The 20,067-nt window shown below is 35.2% G+C and overlaps 1 protein-coding gene across 1 annotated transcript in view; it reads right to left on the bottom strand.

The window, feature by feature from the left end:
• Positions 1-20,067, bottom strand: part of LOC128996457 (SID1 transmembrane family member 1-like) — a 43,444-nt gene that overhangs the window by 2,469 nt on the left and 20,908 nt on the right. The window contains exons 6-16 of the mRNA XM_054421800.1: positions 19,036-19,262; positions 17,507-17,625; positions 17,108-17,192; positions 15,522-15,669; positions 14,743-14,846; positions 14,153-14,343; positions 12,088-12,327; positions 10,885-10,998; positions 7,217-7,344; positions 3,490-3,600; positions 167-280 (exon numbers count right to left, since the gene is read on the bottom strand). Coding sequence (XP_054277775.1) covers positions 167-280; positions 3,490-3,600; positions 7,217-7,344; positions 10,885-10,998; positions 12,088-12,327; positions 14,153-14,343; positions 14,743-14,846; positions 15,522-15,669; positions 17,108-17,192; positions 17,507-17,625; positions 19,036-19,262 — 1,581 coding nt within the window. The remainder of the gene's footprint in view (positions 1-166; positions 281-3,489; positions 3,601-7,216; positions 7,345-10,884; positions 10,999-12,087; positions 12,328-14,152; positions 14,344-14,742; positions 14,847-15,521; positions 15,670-17,107; positions 17,193-17,506; positions 17,626-19,035; positions 19,263-20,067) is intronic.

Below are 20,067 nucleotides of genomic sequence, written 5' to 3'. Positions count from 1 at the left end.
TGCGACTGGAGCTTGTTGCAGACTGTTATTTATTGACATTTCCCGTAATACTTATGTTTCATTTGTCATATTGATCAAAACTCTTTACATAACCCAATTACACAATTCTCCCGTCAAATTTTTGTACAGAATAATCCCTCGATTAAAAGTCCGCTTCTCAACTTACCATAAATGAAAAGAACAAAGCCCCTGCTGAGAGAAAGTGCCAAATGTCATGTTTGTCGTAAAAGTTGAGTATCTCACAACGCTGATTGAAGGCCCGAGACTCTGCCGGAGTCAGCTGGAAAACAACATTGTTGGTAACAAAAACAGTCTGAAAATCAAACACTGAACTGTTTCAAATGGGAGTCATGGGAATAAGAAGAAATCAATCGTACAACATTTCAAGGATAAGGAAGTGTTACATGTTTTAAGGGACCATACATCACTTGTTACAAATATCATGATAGCCTATCATGAGATTCCCGACCTGAAAAATATCTAAATCTATCTATATAAAATTCAATGTATGTTTGGTTGTATGAATGTATGTTTGTTTGTCCTTTATGGACTCCGAAACCGCTCGACAGATTGTAATGAAACTTTCAGGCATTATTAAGCATTATTCAAGGATGGTTTGTGTGAAGTTTGGTGCAGATCCGTCAAAAGGGCTCCACCCCAGTGGTTCTGGAGTTTCCCATGTTAACCTTATGAGTACTCATATTTAAATGGAATTAAAGAATCTTAACAGCTGGTTCAACTAAACAATTTGATTCTGTGATGTCCAATAGCATTAAAAAGGTAATAGGTTTACCAACAGGGTGCAGCACTATTATTTTGTCAAATTTATGCCAACAGTTAATTTGCAACCAAAAGGTGAGTGAGCGTAGCGAACAAACTTCAACCTGGAGGCGAGTTAGCGTAGCGAACGAGCTAACCTGAAGGCAAGTGAGCGCAGCGAACGAGCTTCAACCTAAAGGCAAGTGAGCGCAGCGAACGAGCTTCAACCTAAAGGTGAGTGAGCGTCGCGAACGAACTTCAACCAGGACGTTATTGAGCCATGCGAACGAGTTCATCTTGAAATGAACGAGCACTTGACATAAAACCACATTAGGACAGGACGATGTCTGTCGGGCCAGATATAAATATATAAATGACCACATCACAAAAATAACCAACTTCTTGAAAAAAATTTACTTTGACTTTGACTTTGGCAGGTCTTAAAATATTTATACCAGATTACAAATCAGTTTATTACCTTAAACTTTTCAGATAATATATATTCAGGATATTTCAAAACTGAATCATGAATCCATCTGAAGAAAAATTGTTTATTGCCGGTCTAATACTGCAGTGGAATTTATATCAAATTTGAGGATTATCCAATCAAATCTCATATTTGATTACACTGCCGTCCTCCTAGATACTACAACCAGAGTACACACAACCAGTAGTACAACCAGAGTTCTTATATTATATTTATTCAGGTTGTAGTATCCAGGAGAACGGCAGTGTAATCAAATATGAGATTTGATTTGATAATCCTAAAATTTGATATAAAGTCCACTGCAGTATTAGACTGGCAATAAACAATTATTCTTCAGATGGATTCAACATTCAGCTTTGAAATATCCAGTGTTGGGAAGTAGCGCGCTACAAGTAGCGACGCTACAGTAGCGCGCTACTTTTTTTGTAGCGTTAGCTGTAGCTACGCTACTTTTAAGATTTTGTAGCTTTAGCTGTAGCTAGCTACATTTTTAAAGTAGTTGTAGCAGAATTTTAGCTACTTTTCTCGCTACATTAACTATGTTTGAGATAGTGATTTTTATCATAACCTCAACCTTACGTGAAACAACCTCTTTCAAACTGAGATTTTCAAAAAAATTAGGCCTAGCCTACTTTCTTGGCTTTGTACAGCTGGTTGCAGCCGTTTCATTCCCTATTACAACGTTGTGTGGATATGGAGGCCATTAAATGAGTGTTATCCACATTTTTGGCTCTCATTTCCTTAATTTACTACTCTATGATTACTGTCAGATAAAATAAAATCGCTAGATGCAGACGACGTTTAAACGTTACCGGTGACATGAGAAGCTATTGAATGCTTGCAAGTGATTGACAGGGAAAGTAATCAATTTAGTTTCTTTATTATATCGATAGTGTTTCAACTTGGGTTTCAATGGAAACCATCACTTAACCTTAATAGCTTATTCCCTATAGGGGAAATTCGCTAAAATAATGAGAAAGCTGGTCTATCAACCTTTGCTTCAGCTGTTGATTGTGGTTCATCATCACAAGCCCTTCCTTGGTTAGATTACGAAGATTTTTCAAAGATTACTAAAGTAACAAAGAGGAAATTACCTGATGAGATTTAAGATATGCCTAGACTACATGATAATTGTGACGAAAAAATCTCCATATAACATGAAACTTACATTGAAAAAATAGCATAGTTTGCTCTTGCTAACAGCTCTTGTATAGGACTATTCCTAGGCTATGCTATGGTTTAAGACGAATACCAAGTTCCAAGTTCAATTATTAGGAATATATCTGTTTAGTCCTTGCAAGAACAAGCCTACTATATCCAACTTGCTACATAGCCAAGGCCTAGATGTTATTTTTACTTTAAAATTTCAACATGTTTAAATTAAAAGCCGATTTCAGGATAAGTTGCTGAATACTGTTTTCTGTACCAACTAGGTTAAAGCACAATTTGCCCTATGCATAATGACAATGAAGGACGATTTCTTGACATTGAAAAGTGTTATTCATAGAACAAGTAACTTATCACTATGGTTAAAAGTTATAGCAATGTCGTTTTTAACATTAAAAGTAAAGAAAGGCAATAAACTCTGTAACACAAAAAAGTATTTTTAAATAATCGTTTTACAGTTTTATTGATCTTAATTGTTGATATAAGACATCTATAAATGAATATATAATAAAGAAATAAAATGAGCTTTTAAAATATAGTTTGGTTGTATGTCTTTTGAACTTAATGAAATTTACATATAAGATGCTTAAAAATAATGCAATATTTAAAAATAAGTACTAAATATGATGGGACACCCAACTATTTGGTTCTGTTGTTGTAATGTTAGGTTTAAAATGCCAACAAATTAAATACAATCTAGGAATAATTTGTTTTCCAAGAAATGTTAGATACAATACTGAAATTTTTTTAGGTAAATGTTTAATCAATAAAAATGTAGTTGCGATTAATTTTACATTTACTTAATGTGCGTGGAATAAAAAGTAACGTCTTTGGAAAAGTAGCTAAAATTGTAGCTGTAGCTACATTTCATTGTAGCTGTAGTTGTAGCTAGCTACTTTTTCGGAACTGTAGCTGTAGCTGTAGCTAAGCTACTTTTTTGGAAATGTAGCAGTAGTTGTAGCTAGCTACATTTTAAAAGTAGCTTCCCCAACACTGGAAATATCCATCGAATTTGTTGTTGTGACTTAAATAGATAAAGATTAAATCATGGACGACATTTAAATTCACACACTTACCTTCCAAGAAATCGATTTATGGTAGAAGAAGTAACATCCAGCACCCCAAAACATAAAAGCCAGCACTGTGTATGTCAAAGGTGCTTTGTAAATTTTCTCTTTCGACACTCGCTGAAATACAGAAAAACTTATATTGATGAAAATAGGTCTAATCGTGGTACCACAAGCTAGGTAAAAATAACTAGAGAACCATATTATACAAAGAAGAGGTGATTTCTTGGTTTGTATATAGTGTGCTTGTTCGAGTAAAAGCAAGAGCTACTCAAATTTATTGGACTGAAACATTACACAAAGTAGATCATGAAATAAAATACACCCGCCGCAGCAAACCTGCTGACCAAGCAAATTTCCATTTGTCTGAATTGGTTATCAACTAAATCTATTTAAATAACATTAGGTTTAACAAGTACCTAGGATTGCTGCAACAAGGAAACTAATTAAGTGTGTTTTTAGTAAAGTATTAATAGCTTAGTATAAAATAATTGAATTTGCCAAGTATGGTCAAAATATATCCATAAACATGCAAACTACAAAAATGTACAATATTCTCAATAAGAATAACATAGGAATTTTTCATTTACAATATTTTGAATTTTCTTCGTTACCGATAACCGTACAAAAACACTTTTATATACTAATTTTTTTTTACTCTTTAAAAAGGTTTAGAGATAAATTGGGAGATTTTGTGTTTTGAGAGTCAAAAATGAGAAAACCTTATTCTCACCCTATAAAACCCCGTTCCCATGGTCCGATCATGCTGGCTCGCGAACTCATTCTACTAGTTCATTCCGTCTTACACCTTTAAACCAAATTGCATCAAAATCGGACAAAAATTATTCAAGTTATTGCGTTCACGGACACACACACATTTATACAAATTTGAACCAATGGTGTTTTTGGCCTCTGGGGACATCAAAATGAAAAAGTAAATCGGTCCCGGGCCTAGGTCTTACCGTGCCACCTACGGTAATAGCTAACCTTCCCTATAGGGAAATTTGCTAAAAAAGGTTGGCCTATCTCTATCATGGTGTTCAGGATCTTATCATATCCCAATACAATGTAAGAACAGGTTTTCCAGGTTCAAAAATAAAAATTTTCAGGACAAAGCTTGTAACGCAACCCCTTAAAGAACAAAAAAAATCAAATAATTTTTAAATTTAAGATAGACCGAGTGTTAAGACGGTAAAAAAAATACTCCAATACAAATATATCAAAAACTAGCAAAGAGGCATCGTTATTTTCTGTAATTAGTAATTGGATACCGGTAGCAGTACAAAAAGACTATTTAGGTTTTCAAGTGTTAAATCTAATGTTGTACATTATCCAATGTCTCACAATTTGTGAATTTGTTTTTAGCGAATTAACCATAATAAGCTATTACCTTTGACTACTAAGGGCTACAACATACAACATTTTTATCAAAATCGTTAGGGCCATTATTAAGAAAATCCGATTTCTCCATTATTTTATGGGATAATCCACATTAAAAATCAAAATTTAAAAAAAAATTAAAAAAAATTTTTTTTTTTAATTAAAAAAAAAACATTCCAAATTTTAAGGACCATGACATACTTTGTTTAAATCAAAACCGGCTTTCTTTCTAAAATCCTATTTCTCGTTATTTTATGGAGGTTATTAATGGAAAAAAACATAATTTACAATAACTTTTGAACCAGAATTTTTACAGAAATGGGAGTCATACCATTTTGTTCAGAATTTAAAGGGCTACAATATACTAAATTTTTATCAAAATCGTTAGGTAGGCATACATATTTGTGAAAATCAGATTTTCTGTTATTTTACTGGTTTTTTTGGAAAAATACCCATTAAAAATCAAAATATTAAAAAAATTTCAAAAATTTTAACCACCATGATTTACTTAATTAAATAAAAACCAGCTTTCTATCTAAAATCCTATTTCTCGTTCTTTTATGGAGGTTATTAACGGAAAAAAACATAATTTACAATAACTTTTGAACCAGAATTTTTACAGAAATGGGAGTCATAACATTTGTTCAGAATTTAAAGGGCTACAACATACTAAATTTTTATCAAAATCGTTAGGTAGGCATACATATTTGTGAAAATCAGATTTTCTGTTATTTTACTGGGTTTTTTTGGAAAAATACCCATTAAAAATCAAAATATTAAACAAATTAAAAAAAAATTCAAAAATTTTAACCACCATGATTTACTTAGTTAAATAAAAACCAGCTTTCTATCTAAAATCCTATTTTTCTTTATTTTATGGAGGTTTTTATAGGAAAATATCATAATTTACAATAACTTTTGAACCAGAATGTTTACAGAAATGGGAGTCATACCATTTTTTTCAGAATTTAAAGGGCTACAACATACTAAACTTTTTTCAAAATCATTAGGGCCATTTTCGAGAAAATCCGATTTTTCCGATATTTTCCGGGATTTTATGGGATAGTCATCTATATATATATAAAAGGCAAAGCCCTCACTGACTGACTCACTCACTCACTCACTCATCACTAATTCTCCCACTTCCCATTTACCTAGGAGGTTGAAATTTGGTACACGGATTCTTTAAGCATTAAATAGGAAAACTAAGCTGTTTTTATTCTGATCGGACTCTCGGGCTCTGCCCCAGTGGCTCTGGAGTTTGCCATGTTAACCTTATGAGTACTCATATTTAAATGGAATTAATGAATCTTAACAGCTGTTTCAATTAAACAAGTTGGTTCTGTTCTATGATGTTCAATAGCATTAAAGTTACAAGGATTACCAACAGGGTGCAGCACCATTATTTTTTTTTAATTTATGACAACAGCTAATTAGCAACCAAAAGGTGAGTAAGCGTAGCGAACGAACTTCAACCTGGAGGCGAGTTAGCGTAGCGAACGAGCTAACCTGAAGGCAAGTAAGCGCAGCAAACGAGCTTCAACGTAAATGTGAGTGAGCGTAGCGAACGAACTTCAACCAGGACGTGATTGAGCCATGCGAACGAGCTCACTTATGAAGTAAAACGGGGCAAAGCCCGCGGGTACAGCTAGTATACAATAAAACAAGACAGGGTTTTTTTTATTTCACGATTCTGAATCAACTACTTGACGGATATTCATGATTTTTTTGTTGAAAGAAAGATAATTTTGAGAACTAAGGAATGTCGAAGCCATAATTTTAGTTTAGGGTTTTAGTTTTTTAGAAATTAAGTTTAAAATTTTTTAAAGTCTAGCAGCCGACGCTAACATTATACTCTAGCTTTTGGTATAATACCATTTTTTTTACACAGCTGTAAACATTTAGCTTTTTCGACACAAATTCAACGGACATACGTAGAATTGAATTATTTATACTATGTGTAATGCTATAATCATTGATACGTTCATATATTCGGTAAGATGATGAGAGTTTATTTAAATATACATAGTAAAATACTAGATGTTATAATTTTTTTTTTTAGCAGTCATTAAAATATTTAATATAAAGGTGTCCGGATAAGAGGGAGTCTACTGTAAATGAAATTTGGAAAATTTGTTTACCTAATACTAGGCTAACAATATTTCAATAAAAAACATACCTTATTGTCTTCCCTGTAGCGGCAAACCTAAGTGCTCATTAAAATTAATACCGTAATAATTAAATAGGAAATAAATCTGACAATTTTAAGGGAATAATTTAGTGGAATTCCAGCCAGGTAAATTGAAATTTGTTAGTATGCAGGTTTGCTGCGGCAGGGTATTTTTCTTGATCTTACCTTCATTACGATGTAGAAAATGAAGTACATGAACAAATTCGCAAGAAATATGGACAGCATGTAAGTAGCAAAGTCACCAAGATGTAGGAAGTATCCCATAGCTACCAGGCCCCAGTTACCAAGGTTGGCTGAAAAATACCTTAATTAATTGTTGCAAGTGTTTCAGCCAATTAATTCTTCTGCGGAACTAGAAAAAGCAGTAAGAACTAGTGATGTCGCATTTTTATATTTTACATCCTCTCCTGAGGATGGGATCAGATTTCTGATCTTTCTCATTTTTTGTTTCTTTTGACATGCTGAATAACGTGACAAAGTTTGTTCATATGGGTTGCAAGACACCCTGTGTATTGATGGATAAGTATGTACAGTAGTCGTCCCGTTAGTCCGAAATGGTTGGGACCGGGCCCATTTCCGATTACCAAATATTTTGGATTAAACGTTTTTTATTATTTTTTGCAAATTTTTTATTTTTTTGAAATTTTTTGTCTTAGGAGGACCCTAGGCACGAGCCCGGGATTGTTTTTCACATTACAGGCTAGACCTTGTGGCTGCAGCATTGTCACTTAATAAAATCCATTTGTGATTTGGCGGGATTGGAACGGGTCCGCGGAATTGGCTAACTCTGGAACTCGCTAACCCCATGTTAAAAGCCCTATCTTCAAATTTGGTCGATGAGAGGAACTCGCTAACTTGTTCGGTTTCGGAATTGGCTAACTCCGGAACCCGCTAACCCGCTCTAGAGCCGGGTTAGCGGGTTCTGTCCTCGTACGGAAGTCGCTAACTCGGTCCCTCGGCGGAACTCACTAACTCCCAATCAGAAGCCTCGCGGGCCGTCCAATGGGAGCCAAGCACGAATATTTTCGGCCAGTGTTACCGAAAGTGTAGTACCTATATAGTATCGGTACCATAATGTCGTTTCCTACGATTAATTAGGAGTAAGAGCAACGTAGTTGATCAAATAAATATATTGAGAAGTATGTTTAACATTATTCTCATGATTATTAGGGTGGAAAATGCATTATAGTCTTACCATAGACTAACCAACACAAGTAAACTTTATATCCCATTGTAAACTTTGAAGCTCGTTTTTCGCGTCTAGTTCATGTCCGGTGACACTGATCGCTAGTGTCGACAAAATTGTGTTTCTATTATTTCTATAGTTAGCTTCATAATTTGCTCTTTACTGTTTGGTTATATAACTAGAGAACGTGTATTAGTTGTGATTAGAACGTTTTATTTGGTTAAACGAGGTTTTAAATGACTGGAAACAAGAAACAATTGTAAACAAAACACGACCTCTAAAGACAGTGCACCGGACAGAACTAACAATAAAACTGTTTTCAGCTGATCCATAAGGATTAGAAATATACTAATATAAGGGAGTATGTTTTATATTTGGGCTTCTTACTTAAATAGTAGCTTTATGGTATGCAAAAAGATAAAAATGTACATTTAATTTGGATCTTTTTCATGTTATGAAATATCTATTTTCGTAGTTCGCCATTTGTTTCTTTTATTCGAATAAATACAATTTTTTGAACTTCTGCGAATAAATTATTGAGTTCGTATTTTATATACTGGGCTTGTAGCCTTGAATCATAAATCACGATAACATTTACACGTTAAACGTCAGTCCAGAAATACATTGTAGTGGTAATGTAATTTTAAATAGAGCTATTGAATTTAAATACATATTTATCAATACAATATTATAAAGTTGTAGGCCTAATTTATTCATAGATTGCATTAAAAATTAGTCTATGCATAAATACAACTTGTAAATTTCTTTTATCGTAGGCTATTAGTGTAGAACCCGAGTCATCCTCTTAATTTTGTTTAATTAATATTAATTTTACGTCTTTCAGTAGGCCTACTTTTTAAAAGTCTGGAGTTTTTCTCCAGGCTGGTTCTAAATCGACCCAGGCGTTCTTGTTTGTTACAATTCTTATGAATGGTGGCCATACCTAAAATTACTTGATCTTATCCAAAAACAAAGCTATTGTCTATTGAGTAGCTCAGTACCGGGGAACGGTGAACCGAGCAATGGCTTGGTATAGTTTATTTCGATTGTGAAACCAATGTAAAGGAAACGCAACCAAGAAAATCCGTCAATTCGTTGATTAAGAATCGTGAATTAAAATTACCCTGTCACGTTTTATTATATGAGTATTATATCTTCTCCTATTATTTACTAGTGGTGCTTAGGTGTACAATCTAAAAACTGTTTTAAAACATTTAACATTATTACTAAAAAATTCAACACATTTTAGAATTAGGCAACTATTTACTAGTAGGCCTACAATGCTTTGGCTTAAACTATTAGGCCTAGATAAAAGCTTAGTCTAATGTCATATTTTTACACGTAAGTTGGACGATTCAACGACGAACATTTAATTTTAAATATATGAATTAGTTATGAAAGTTACGATGGTTGATGACTGATGGTTGATGTTTGATGACATTACGATTAAATTTGTTTTCCGTGTTTGAGAACTAACGTGTATTTTAGCTTAATTTCGTAGAGTTTTAATTATTTAGTACCTTTTCAATATTTTTCAACTCTGTTATTTTCTTTTATACTTATGGCATTTATATTTAAGATCGAAATCATAAACATTTAACTGGCCATTTTAAAGTTAAATAAAAAAAACACTTTTCTTGATTTTTTAATAATTGTCTTTGAATTACTTTGGGCTAGTTATCTGTTAAAAGTGAAATTGATAACAAAAACAATTACATTTACTGTATCTTCATTGACACTGATATTTTGAAATACGGTAATGTACGATTATTTTGTCGTGCAAGGTTGGCAACGCTCCATGCAGTGGGCGCGGCCGGGTTAGCGACTTCCAGAGTTAGCGAATTCCGCCGCGAGACAAAATCGAGTTAGCGGGTTCCGGAGTTAGCCAATTCCTGACTGAGACGGTTAGCCAGTTCCAGAGTTAGCCAGTTCCGCCACACGACCGAGTTAGCGAGCTCCTGAGTTAGCCAATTCCTACGTCTCATTGGAACCCGGGAAGAAAATGAAAAATGTTAATAACAAAAATGGTGAAATATTTACTAAAATACTCTACAAAAAAGTCTATCTCGCCCGGCCGATACAGAATACTTTGACGAGGTACAGCTAACTGTGTTAAAAGTTAAATAAAAAAAATTTAAACAAATTTTCAATAAATTTTTAAAATTTTAATTTTTTTTATAAAAAAATATATTTTTTGGTTTCGGATTAAGTTGACTTTCGGATTAAGCGGACTTTCGGATTAAGCGGACTTTCGGATTAACGAAGTTCTGATTATCAGGACTCCACTGTATCTTGAAAACCTTTTACCTCAGCTTGTGTGCATCGCAGGGAAAATCTATGCTTACTGTTAAACAGATATTTTCCTGTGGATGTGCAGAATCCCTTTATATAAATCAAAATGAAAATAGTCTAAAAAATAAACACAAAAAATGAATTTAAAATTTTAAAAAAATTATCATGGGCCTTATGGGATTATGCTGACAAAAAACAACAAAATAAGGAAATATAAACAGAAAATCAAAACAATGTTTCGACCACTAGACGACCTCTTAGTATATTTTAAAAACACAGCTATAAGATCTTGTGGTCACACTACTCTACATGTTATGGAATATTTTATTAGCTGCTAGTTAAGTTGAAAGGATACCTAGCAACAAAAGAATCATCCTGGCCGGGTACAGAGGCATCAAGCAGCCTCTCAGTCCACCGGCACCGTAGTCATTCTTGAAGGAATTGGAAACACGAGAGAACACTCCAAAATCTGAAAATCAACACAAGACGTACTTAATAAATCAAATAGAGAAATGAAACACACACACACAACATACAACTAAATCCCTGCAAATATATTCTTACTATTACACCACCAACAGTGATCATGAAACAGTAAGCCTAGACATTGTATAAAACTAGACTACAGCAATCCTCACAAAGACCTTCAAACCTAGGCCCTTGTGCTCCATGTTACATCCTTACAACTTCTTAATCAGTATTTCTAGTAAATTACCCAGTAAATATTAAGCGCTACAATTACTCTGCAAATGTTAAGAGCTGATTTAACCAATAAAGCAGACTCGCTTATCCGGCACATTCAGGACCTTGTATTGTTATCGCTGGATTATTGAACGAGTTGAAATCAATGAACTTATTCTACAAACCGCCGTTATTGTGAGACTAGCGGAAAAACAACTGAACTTCCAAACCGACCCCTCTTTACGTCAGCCGATTACTACAAACATCCGGACGATTGCTCCTGACGTCTGCCAATTGCTACCATAATCTGAACGATAGCTACCAGAGTCTGAACGAACGATTCCAAAGTTTTAATGTTCGCTACCGAAGTCTGAACGATCGCTACAGAATTCAGAATAATCGATACCAAAACTGAGCAATTACTCTCAAAGTCCGACCAATGGCTACAGAACCGATGACAGATAATTGAAAGTGCCGGACCGTCAGATGCTGGATATTCTAGCTTTTACTGTATTGCTCATAAATGACCATGCAAATTTTAAAAGCTAATTTAACCAATAGTGCTGACAAGTGACCCCACTAATATTAAGTGCTAACTTAACCAATATATACTATACTCCGTTCACAAAATTTAGGCGGGTACACGTCTTTAACCTGCCAGTAAAACATATCTCAAAAGCTGAGATTTGCTAAAACGACAATCAGGTGCAACATACTTTAGGCAGATAAAAGTAGTGGGGCAACTTCCCCTCAAACCGCATAAATATTGTGAACAAGAGTATAATAAATTACTAAGCAAATGTTAGGTGTTAATAATAAATTATCCAATGAATAGTTGGGACTGATATAACCAAATGCTGATAAATTATTTGCTTACTGAGTTTCCAGGTGCCGACATGATATATCTGAGCCGTGATGACGAGACAGGTGAGCAGATGGGCACCGGTGAACACAACGTAAAACCACGGCTGGCCATTCAGCACACCAAACATTCCTAGGAAGATGACAAGCGCCAACACGCCAAAGAAAGTGTACGCGCTTGCAGTTATGTCAGGGTGGCGTGTCTGGTAGATTTTAACCATCGATAATATCGACAGCACATACATGAAAGACGTGTCTATAAGAGAAGAGATTTACAATAGCCATGAGCCTAGATACAATTATTAGTATAAAAACTAAATAATAGTTGAAATAATTTATTATTTTAATTATTAATGAATTATTTTATGAATGCTCTGCTATAAACCCGAAAACAACATACTAAATAGGAAATAAACCTATCAAATGTGTGGACCTATCAAATGAAAATCACACAGTACTGGGCTGGCAGCAAGCCGTTGGTAAGCTGGACGAGACGTCTGGTGAATGTAAACAATAACAGTCTCATTTCCGCTAAGGCAGTTAGTAGTTGTCATTATGATGTTTTGATGTTGACGTGATTGAGACAAGCTATAGCTCAGGTCAAATTCAAACAATAAGTTTAAGCTTTTTAATAGAAATATCCACCTTACTTTTACAAATGCTGTAGTGTTTTTGTTTGGCATAACTTTAATAGTACGGTACCTACTTAAGATTTTTCAAGAAGATTGAAGATGTGTTGAGCATGTTTGTGTTATGGTTTTATTTAATAAAACTACCTTATTTGAACTAATGTTTGCATGAAAATTCCATTTGATTATTTTCAATTTGCTATGTATTAGAGGTGTGCGAGCCTGGGATTTTTTATTGTGCTGAGATTTTGGCCTCGAGTTTTATTCGAGCCAAGCTTTTTATTGTGAAAAGTTTTCAATAATGCCTTATAAATGAGCTAATCTGTCAAAAATGTTTAATCTGCTAAAATTTATAATCAAAATGCAATTGAATGTATTGATGTTAAGTCGAATATCTTCTATTAAGAAAATAAAAGGGTTATGAAGCAATAAACTAAGTTTATATTAAATTTCACTACATATTGCTTTCTAAATGCCCAACCACTGAAATAATTGGAAAAATAAGAAAATATTTGCTGGAAGATGTTTTTATGGATCAAATTAAGTTATTAAATATCTCCATGGTTACTTGTAACAATTAGGGGAAAAAAATGTTATTTGGGACTTGAGGGGGGCTTGGGTTGGGGGACTTAAGAGTCCCGTCGGTCGACAAAGGGCTAGTACCTCTATGGAGTCCAGTATGTGCTGCAGCCTGGTGGACTAAGTTAGAACTACAAGGGGACATGCTGAAACTGTTGCTAGGCAACAGCTACAACCAATAGCAACCCTAGAATGGCCTCATTGGCAGCTGTTATGAAAAAGCAATGCTGGGACTTAAGAGTCCCGTCGGTCGACAAAGGGTTAAAAGGCAATATCTTATGATAACGAGTTCAGTCATAGACCAGATTGCAAATAAATATTTATCTGATAATCATCATATCCCTCTATCTCGAATCATCGTCACAAGCGATCAGGGGGAAATCCTGATAATCTCATGTGATTGTGTAGACATCATCGTCTCTTGCAATTGTGGCAATATATTGAGCATCTCCCATGATCACGGAAACATCATCATTGTCTCCTATGATCACAAGAAAATCCTGAACAGTGGTGTGGACGTCACCATCTTCCCCCAAGGTTGCGGTAGAATATGAAACTTTTATTGCAATCATAGAAACGTCACCATCACCTTGTGTGATGGCGTTCTGGGATCGCAATTTTAAAAGGGTCGACTTTCTGACTTGGTGCTTGATCTCCCGAGCTTGAAGGCTTGGCTCAGCTCTAAGATCGAGCCGCTCACACACCTCTTCTATTTTTTATTGTCGAAACATATATTTTACAAGTATTTTACTTCCATAACTTAATAAGCGACTTCAATGTTATCCAAATTTCTCGGTAACCAAGTCTTGGTCCCAACAACCTCGGTAAATTGGGAGTGAACTACTTTAAATCTTTACATTTATTTACACTTACCAAACTGGAAGTTGGAATGGTTTGGGCAGAGGTGGTAGCAAGCACTCAACACTCCCTCCATACATAGCGCTACTCCCAACGCATAGAACATCCCGTAGTGGTAAGGTATGCCCAGGTGATGACCCACCGAGTGGCACAGTCGCTGTCTACGATAAGTCAACAACAGGAACAGCACACCAAAAAGTAAGTACCTACAAGCAAACGGGTATAGTGAATTCTTTGAAAATTTTCCTCCTAGTCAATATCCCGTTATCATATACGTTAAATATATATACGACAAATTGACATTTTCATTAATCTGACACCCTGAATTATCAAGGGGCAACTGTCGGAATAACTTGAAAAATTTAAATGCCTAAATCAAATTTTATCCAATATTTTTTATCATTTTTTAATGCCATACACATTTAAAAAAAAGTTTCTTGTGAGGTAACGGCCCAAACCCTTATCTTGTTGTTATTTGATCTTGATGTCTATTTTACTTTAGATAGCATTATTAACTGATAGCCTAGTGACAAATATCCATGATGTGAGTTTTTTTTTATATCGGTGACTAAGAAAGGGTGAATCTTGAATTTGTATATCGTTACCCAATATTGGAGAAAACATGGTTGAAGTCGCTCATAAACAGCAGACGATGGGAGCAAAGGAAGTTGTAGTAACAGAGGTCTTGGTTGCCTGAAGAAATCAGCACCTGAACATAAAGTTGGTAAATCGCATGGTTAATTAAATTGAATAAATTTAGCAGATGTAATGTAGTGTAAAGTATTGTAATTAGTGACGGAGAGGTAGGTTCTTAGGAAGAATTCTAGGTTATTCTAAGTGTTCTAGGTTTTGGTTCTCAGGGAGGATATCGATACCAAGAACCGATAATATAATATCAATATCTATTGATAAGTATCATGAGTGTCATGATCTACTGATAACTGATAATCAAAAGACTTTTTGAATATTGAATCTTTCAGACGAGTCACAGCACAAATAAAATTATATATGCACAAAAGACTTGATATTTTACCTCTTTCTGAGGCTTCTTCAGGAGTAGATGGCAGTTACAAAGGCAACAGTTGAGTTACCGTAGCTATGCCCTCTCCATCCTATGTATAATTGTTTAATCCAATCAAATGCTTTTTCCTACAGAAATTTTTCTAGGCTAATTAAGATACACTACAACACCCCACTGTGTTATGCATGTGCCTGGGTAATGTTGTGAAAAGCATTGGTTGCAAGCAAGTTTGTCAAACTCATATCACCCTCCTTATCATAATCCCGCTAGTGTAAGATGTACTAAATTTGATTCATTGCCTTCTAAACTAAATGGAATTAGAATTAACTATTTATATTTAACTAGTAACAAATAAACAGTTACCGATTGATAGGTGAACACTAGTTGTACAACTGGAAGTGCGTAAAACACTGCAACTGTCAGCATGTTCCACAAGTATTGGTTAGACTTGAGACTCAATACACGTGGGTTTTTCTGTGCCACGTCATCCAGACACAATATCTTCTTGGTCCTGTAACAATGTAAGTAATCGATTGACAGGTTAACACCAGTTGTACAACTGGAAGTGCGTAAAACACTGCAACTGTCAGCATGTTCCACAAGTATTGGTTAGACTTGAGACTCAATACACGTGGGTTTTTCTGTGCCACGTCATCCAGACACAATATCTTTTTGGTCCTGTAACAATGTAAGTAATCGATTGACAGGTTAACACCAGTTGTACAACTGGAAGTGCGTAAAACACTGCAACTGTCAGCATGTTCCACAAGTATTGGTTAGACTTGAGACTCAATACACGTGGGTTTTTCTGTGCCACGTCATCCAGACACAATATCTTCTTGGTCCTGTAACAATGTAAGTAATCGATTGACAGGTTAACACCAGTTGTACAACTGGAAGTGCGTAAAACACTGAAACTGTCAGCATGTTCCACAAGTATTGGTTAGACTTGAGACTCAATACACGTGGGTTTTTCTGTGCCACGTCATCCAGACACAATATCTTTTTGGTCCTGTAACAATGTAAGTAATCGATTGACAGGTTAACACCAGTTGTACAACTGGAAGTGCGTAAAACACTGCAACTGTCAGCATGTTCCACAAGTATTGGTTAGACTTGAGACTCAATACACGTGGGTTTTTCTGTGCCACGTCATCCAGACACAATATCTTCTTGGTCCTGTAACAATGTAAGTAATCGATTGACAGGTTAACACCAGTTGTACAACTGGAAGTGCGTAAAACACTGCAACTGTCAGCATGTTCCACAAGTATTGGTTAGACTTGAGACTCAATACACGTGGGTTTTTCTGTGCCACGTCATCCAGACACAATATCTTCTTGGTCCTGCAACAAGATAAGTTATCGATTGACAGGTGAACACCAGCTGTACAACTGGAAGTGCGTAAAACACTGCAACTGTCAGCATGTTCCACAAGTATTGGTTGGACTTGAGACTTAATACACGTGGGGTTTTTCTGTGCCACGTCATCTAGACACAATATCTTCTTGGTCCTGTAACAATGTAAGTTATCGATTGACAGGTTAACACCAGTTGTACAACTGGAAGTGCGTAAAACACTGCAACTGTCAGCATGTTCCACAAGTATTGGTTGGACTTGAGACTCAATACACGTGGGTTTTTCTGTGCCACGTCATCTAGACACAATATCTTCTGGAATGGAATGTCTAATTCTATCAATGGTCAATGTTTGTACAGGTATAGCAGCAAGTATCCAATATATTGGAACTTGGATTAAGAATGGTCATGCACCTTTACACAATATACTTTAAGATTTGTTAGTTAGTTTCGTGATGTTTCAGTTCAAGGAGCCGAAACCCCACCGGACTGAGGCTATTCTAGGACCATGTCCTCTTCAGCCTGTTTAGAAGTAAATCTTGCTTAGCAAAGTTACAATTATGTTAAGCTGACCGATTGACAATCCCTACCTGAGTATCACTGTTTGTTCGCTAGCATCATGTAGCATATCTACTTCAGTGTCATCCAAATCACTGTCATCGTCATACCCTGTACCTGTTGACAAATGCCATTTTAGAGGGGCAGATTTTACAGTAGTCTTGAGTCTTGATTAGCCTATATCTAATTATCCAACCTAGCTTTATTATTTTTCATTCAAGTGCCACATTTAATACCTCAAATAATCATAAACAGTTTCCTTTAGTTTAATATGTTCTCAAACTCAACACTTACACTTTTTTCATAACTAACAACAAAACATGGACTATTTTGTATTTACATAAAACTATTCTAGTTTTTTAGTGTCCTGAATCCCAACAATGATTAGGTTACACTAAAGCACAATAAAAGTTAAATAGACAATATTTTACCCCAAGGAGAACCCAGAGAAGACGGACTTGTTGCGCAGTTTGAAGGTATGTACGGAAGTACGGGTGTACTGACGACAACAGCTACTTGAGTTTCTTGAGAGCATTGATTTGAAGGTGTTCTGGAAAATTATGGGGGTCAATGAAATTAAAAACGTCAATAAATGTACATAATAAAAGAACTTATCCCGGATACAGTAACTTACTTAATGTGGTAAGGTTTGAATTTATTTTGGATATAAAGAGTAGGCTTATCAGGTAGGATCAGAAGATAACAAAAAGGTAAGGTTTGTCTCAGCCTAGCCACTGATGATGCCACTTCATAGTAAGTGACGACGCGGTTGACGTCGAAAAACTCGAAAGCCTACGTAAGAAAAAAAGGTAAGGTCTTATCAATAGGTGACAAAAAATAAACACACAAATACTTCAACCGGATTCCATTGTAATAACAATGATGATTTAGTACCATTGTAGTCTTTTATTCTCTGTATTTGACAAAGTGTGTGTTACCAGTTACCAATGTAGAAGTAGTAGACTCGCTCACTGTACAGGTTAGCCTTCCTATGCAAAACTAAATCAAAAAATATTCTGGCTCAGAGCCCTTGACCAAAAATACATAAGTTTAAAATACTTAAGTTGGGCACATTGAATATCACATAACATTCCCGTTTGACCAAAAATTATTTCAAAATCTAGACTGAGTATGGTAGAACTCCAGTTATCTGCACTCTAACTATCCAAACGAATTATCTGAATCGCTTGCACGGACAGAATTTTAAAAACCTAAAACTATGGTAATAGGATGCGCAATAAAGTAACAAAAAATCGTTATTAGAGAAGGCAGAAGCCGTGATCACAACCAAATAATGAATATCTCTTGTATGAATACGATTGTGTAGACATCATCATCCCCCCTCACAGAAATGCACCATAAGGAATGCATCATAGCCTACTCTGTGATCATTGCAAAAACGTGAATATGTCGGTCACTAAATGTTTGCAGACGTGTGCTGCGATTGTGTTTGTAAAAGCTCAGCTCAAGCTTGCTTATTTCTTGGTATTCAATCCCTTTAGGATAGTCTCGGCTTGGCACGAAAATCTTAATTAAGTATTTTCCATAAAACTCCCCCCGAATTTCAATAAATTCCAACTAATGCAACTTTTTGACCATCTCAACGAGTTATGGTCCCAATTAATTGATTCGGATATAAGAGTAGTACTGCATTATTTAAAGTTGTGTAAATTATTATCACGTTGTGTTATGTGTTCTTTGTGTGTTAATCGTTTTACAATATTGAAAAATGGATAACTTTTAAGCCATAATGAATATGTTTATGGCTTGACAGTGACCAAAACCCAGGTCATCCTCTACAATGGACAAGTCAGAGCTGGAACGGATAATTAGAAAATATAAAATATATCAAACAGTGCTGGTGGCCGATTACAATTAATGATTTTCCAAACCTGTCTTTAAACACTCTTCCTTCCTCCATCTTCTTTATCAATATGTAATTAATACTTGGTGAAATTACCTGTTAGAAAAGCAAACAAGAACAGCAACAGTCATGTAGATGATGAGGAACCCAATGAGGACGCTGCAAACAGCCACGATGTAATCCCATTCACTGATGCTCTTCTCTAGAGCGAACTGCACAGTCTTCGTCTGGTTGTGGTCCGCCCCGGTGTTAAACTTGTGGCAAGCCTCCTTAGTGCTGTGTACGACAAACACTACAAACAGTCCGACAGGGAACTCTGCTTTCTTCATGAAACAAACATTAACATAACTAAGTGAATGTGATTAGAACTTTCAAACCGGGCCGCTAGTCCGAACCACCTGTTGAGGAACTTTCAATAAAACAAAGCTGTACTGAAATACTAACCAGGGTGTCCAGACAACGGGGACACAGGAAAAACCGGACTAAATAATTTAGAATGGAACCAGGAAATTTGGAATAATTACTAATAATTTATACTATTATAGGTACATACCTTCGTCAACAGTTCAATGTGGTGGTGAAACTCACTACCACACTACCTTCATGTTTCGCCTATTCAGGCAATGTCAGGTGATATTTACAAGTATGTTCATCCAAATTCAAAATCAAATCAAATCAAAATCAAATCAAACATCATTTATTCCATGATAAACAAAAAATTACAAAACAGTATTCTTAATATTAATGGAATTTCCCCACATAGGCGAAGCCTGTGCGTGGGGAACGAGTTATTATCAGACTATCCATATTATAATCTATAATCCATATTATAATCTAACATTGTTTTAATAATAATTGTTACTTAACTACTAATTACACATTTACCAAAAAGGAAGAAAAAAACATTTTTACCAGGAAGCCACAGCAGATAACGAAAGTATTATGGAAATATCTGAAAAAAGTAAAGATAGAGACAAATCTAATAATAATAAATAAATGATAAAAAAAACTAGAAAAAGGGTATTTAAGGGTACTGTATTTAATAATACTGTGAAAAGCACTGGGACTTGGAAACCATTCATACAACTTCTACCCACACTCACGCACAAACAACACACACTCACACAC

This window comes from Macrosteles quadrilineatus, unplaced genomic scaffold, assembly GCF_028750875.1.
Source record: "Macrosteles quadrilineatus isolate MER2022 unplaced genomic scaffold, UCM_ALF_1.0 Scaffold_6__1_contigs__length_79288215, whole genome shotgun sequence".
Classification (NCBI taxonomy): domain Eukaryota; kingdom Metazoa; phylum Arthropoda; class Insecta; order Hemiptera; family Cicadellidae; genus Macrosteles; species Macrosteles quadrilineatus.
This window is presented reverse-complemented; position numbering and strand designations above follow the sequence as displayed.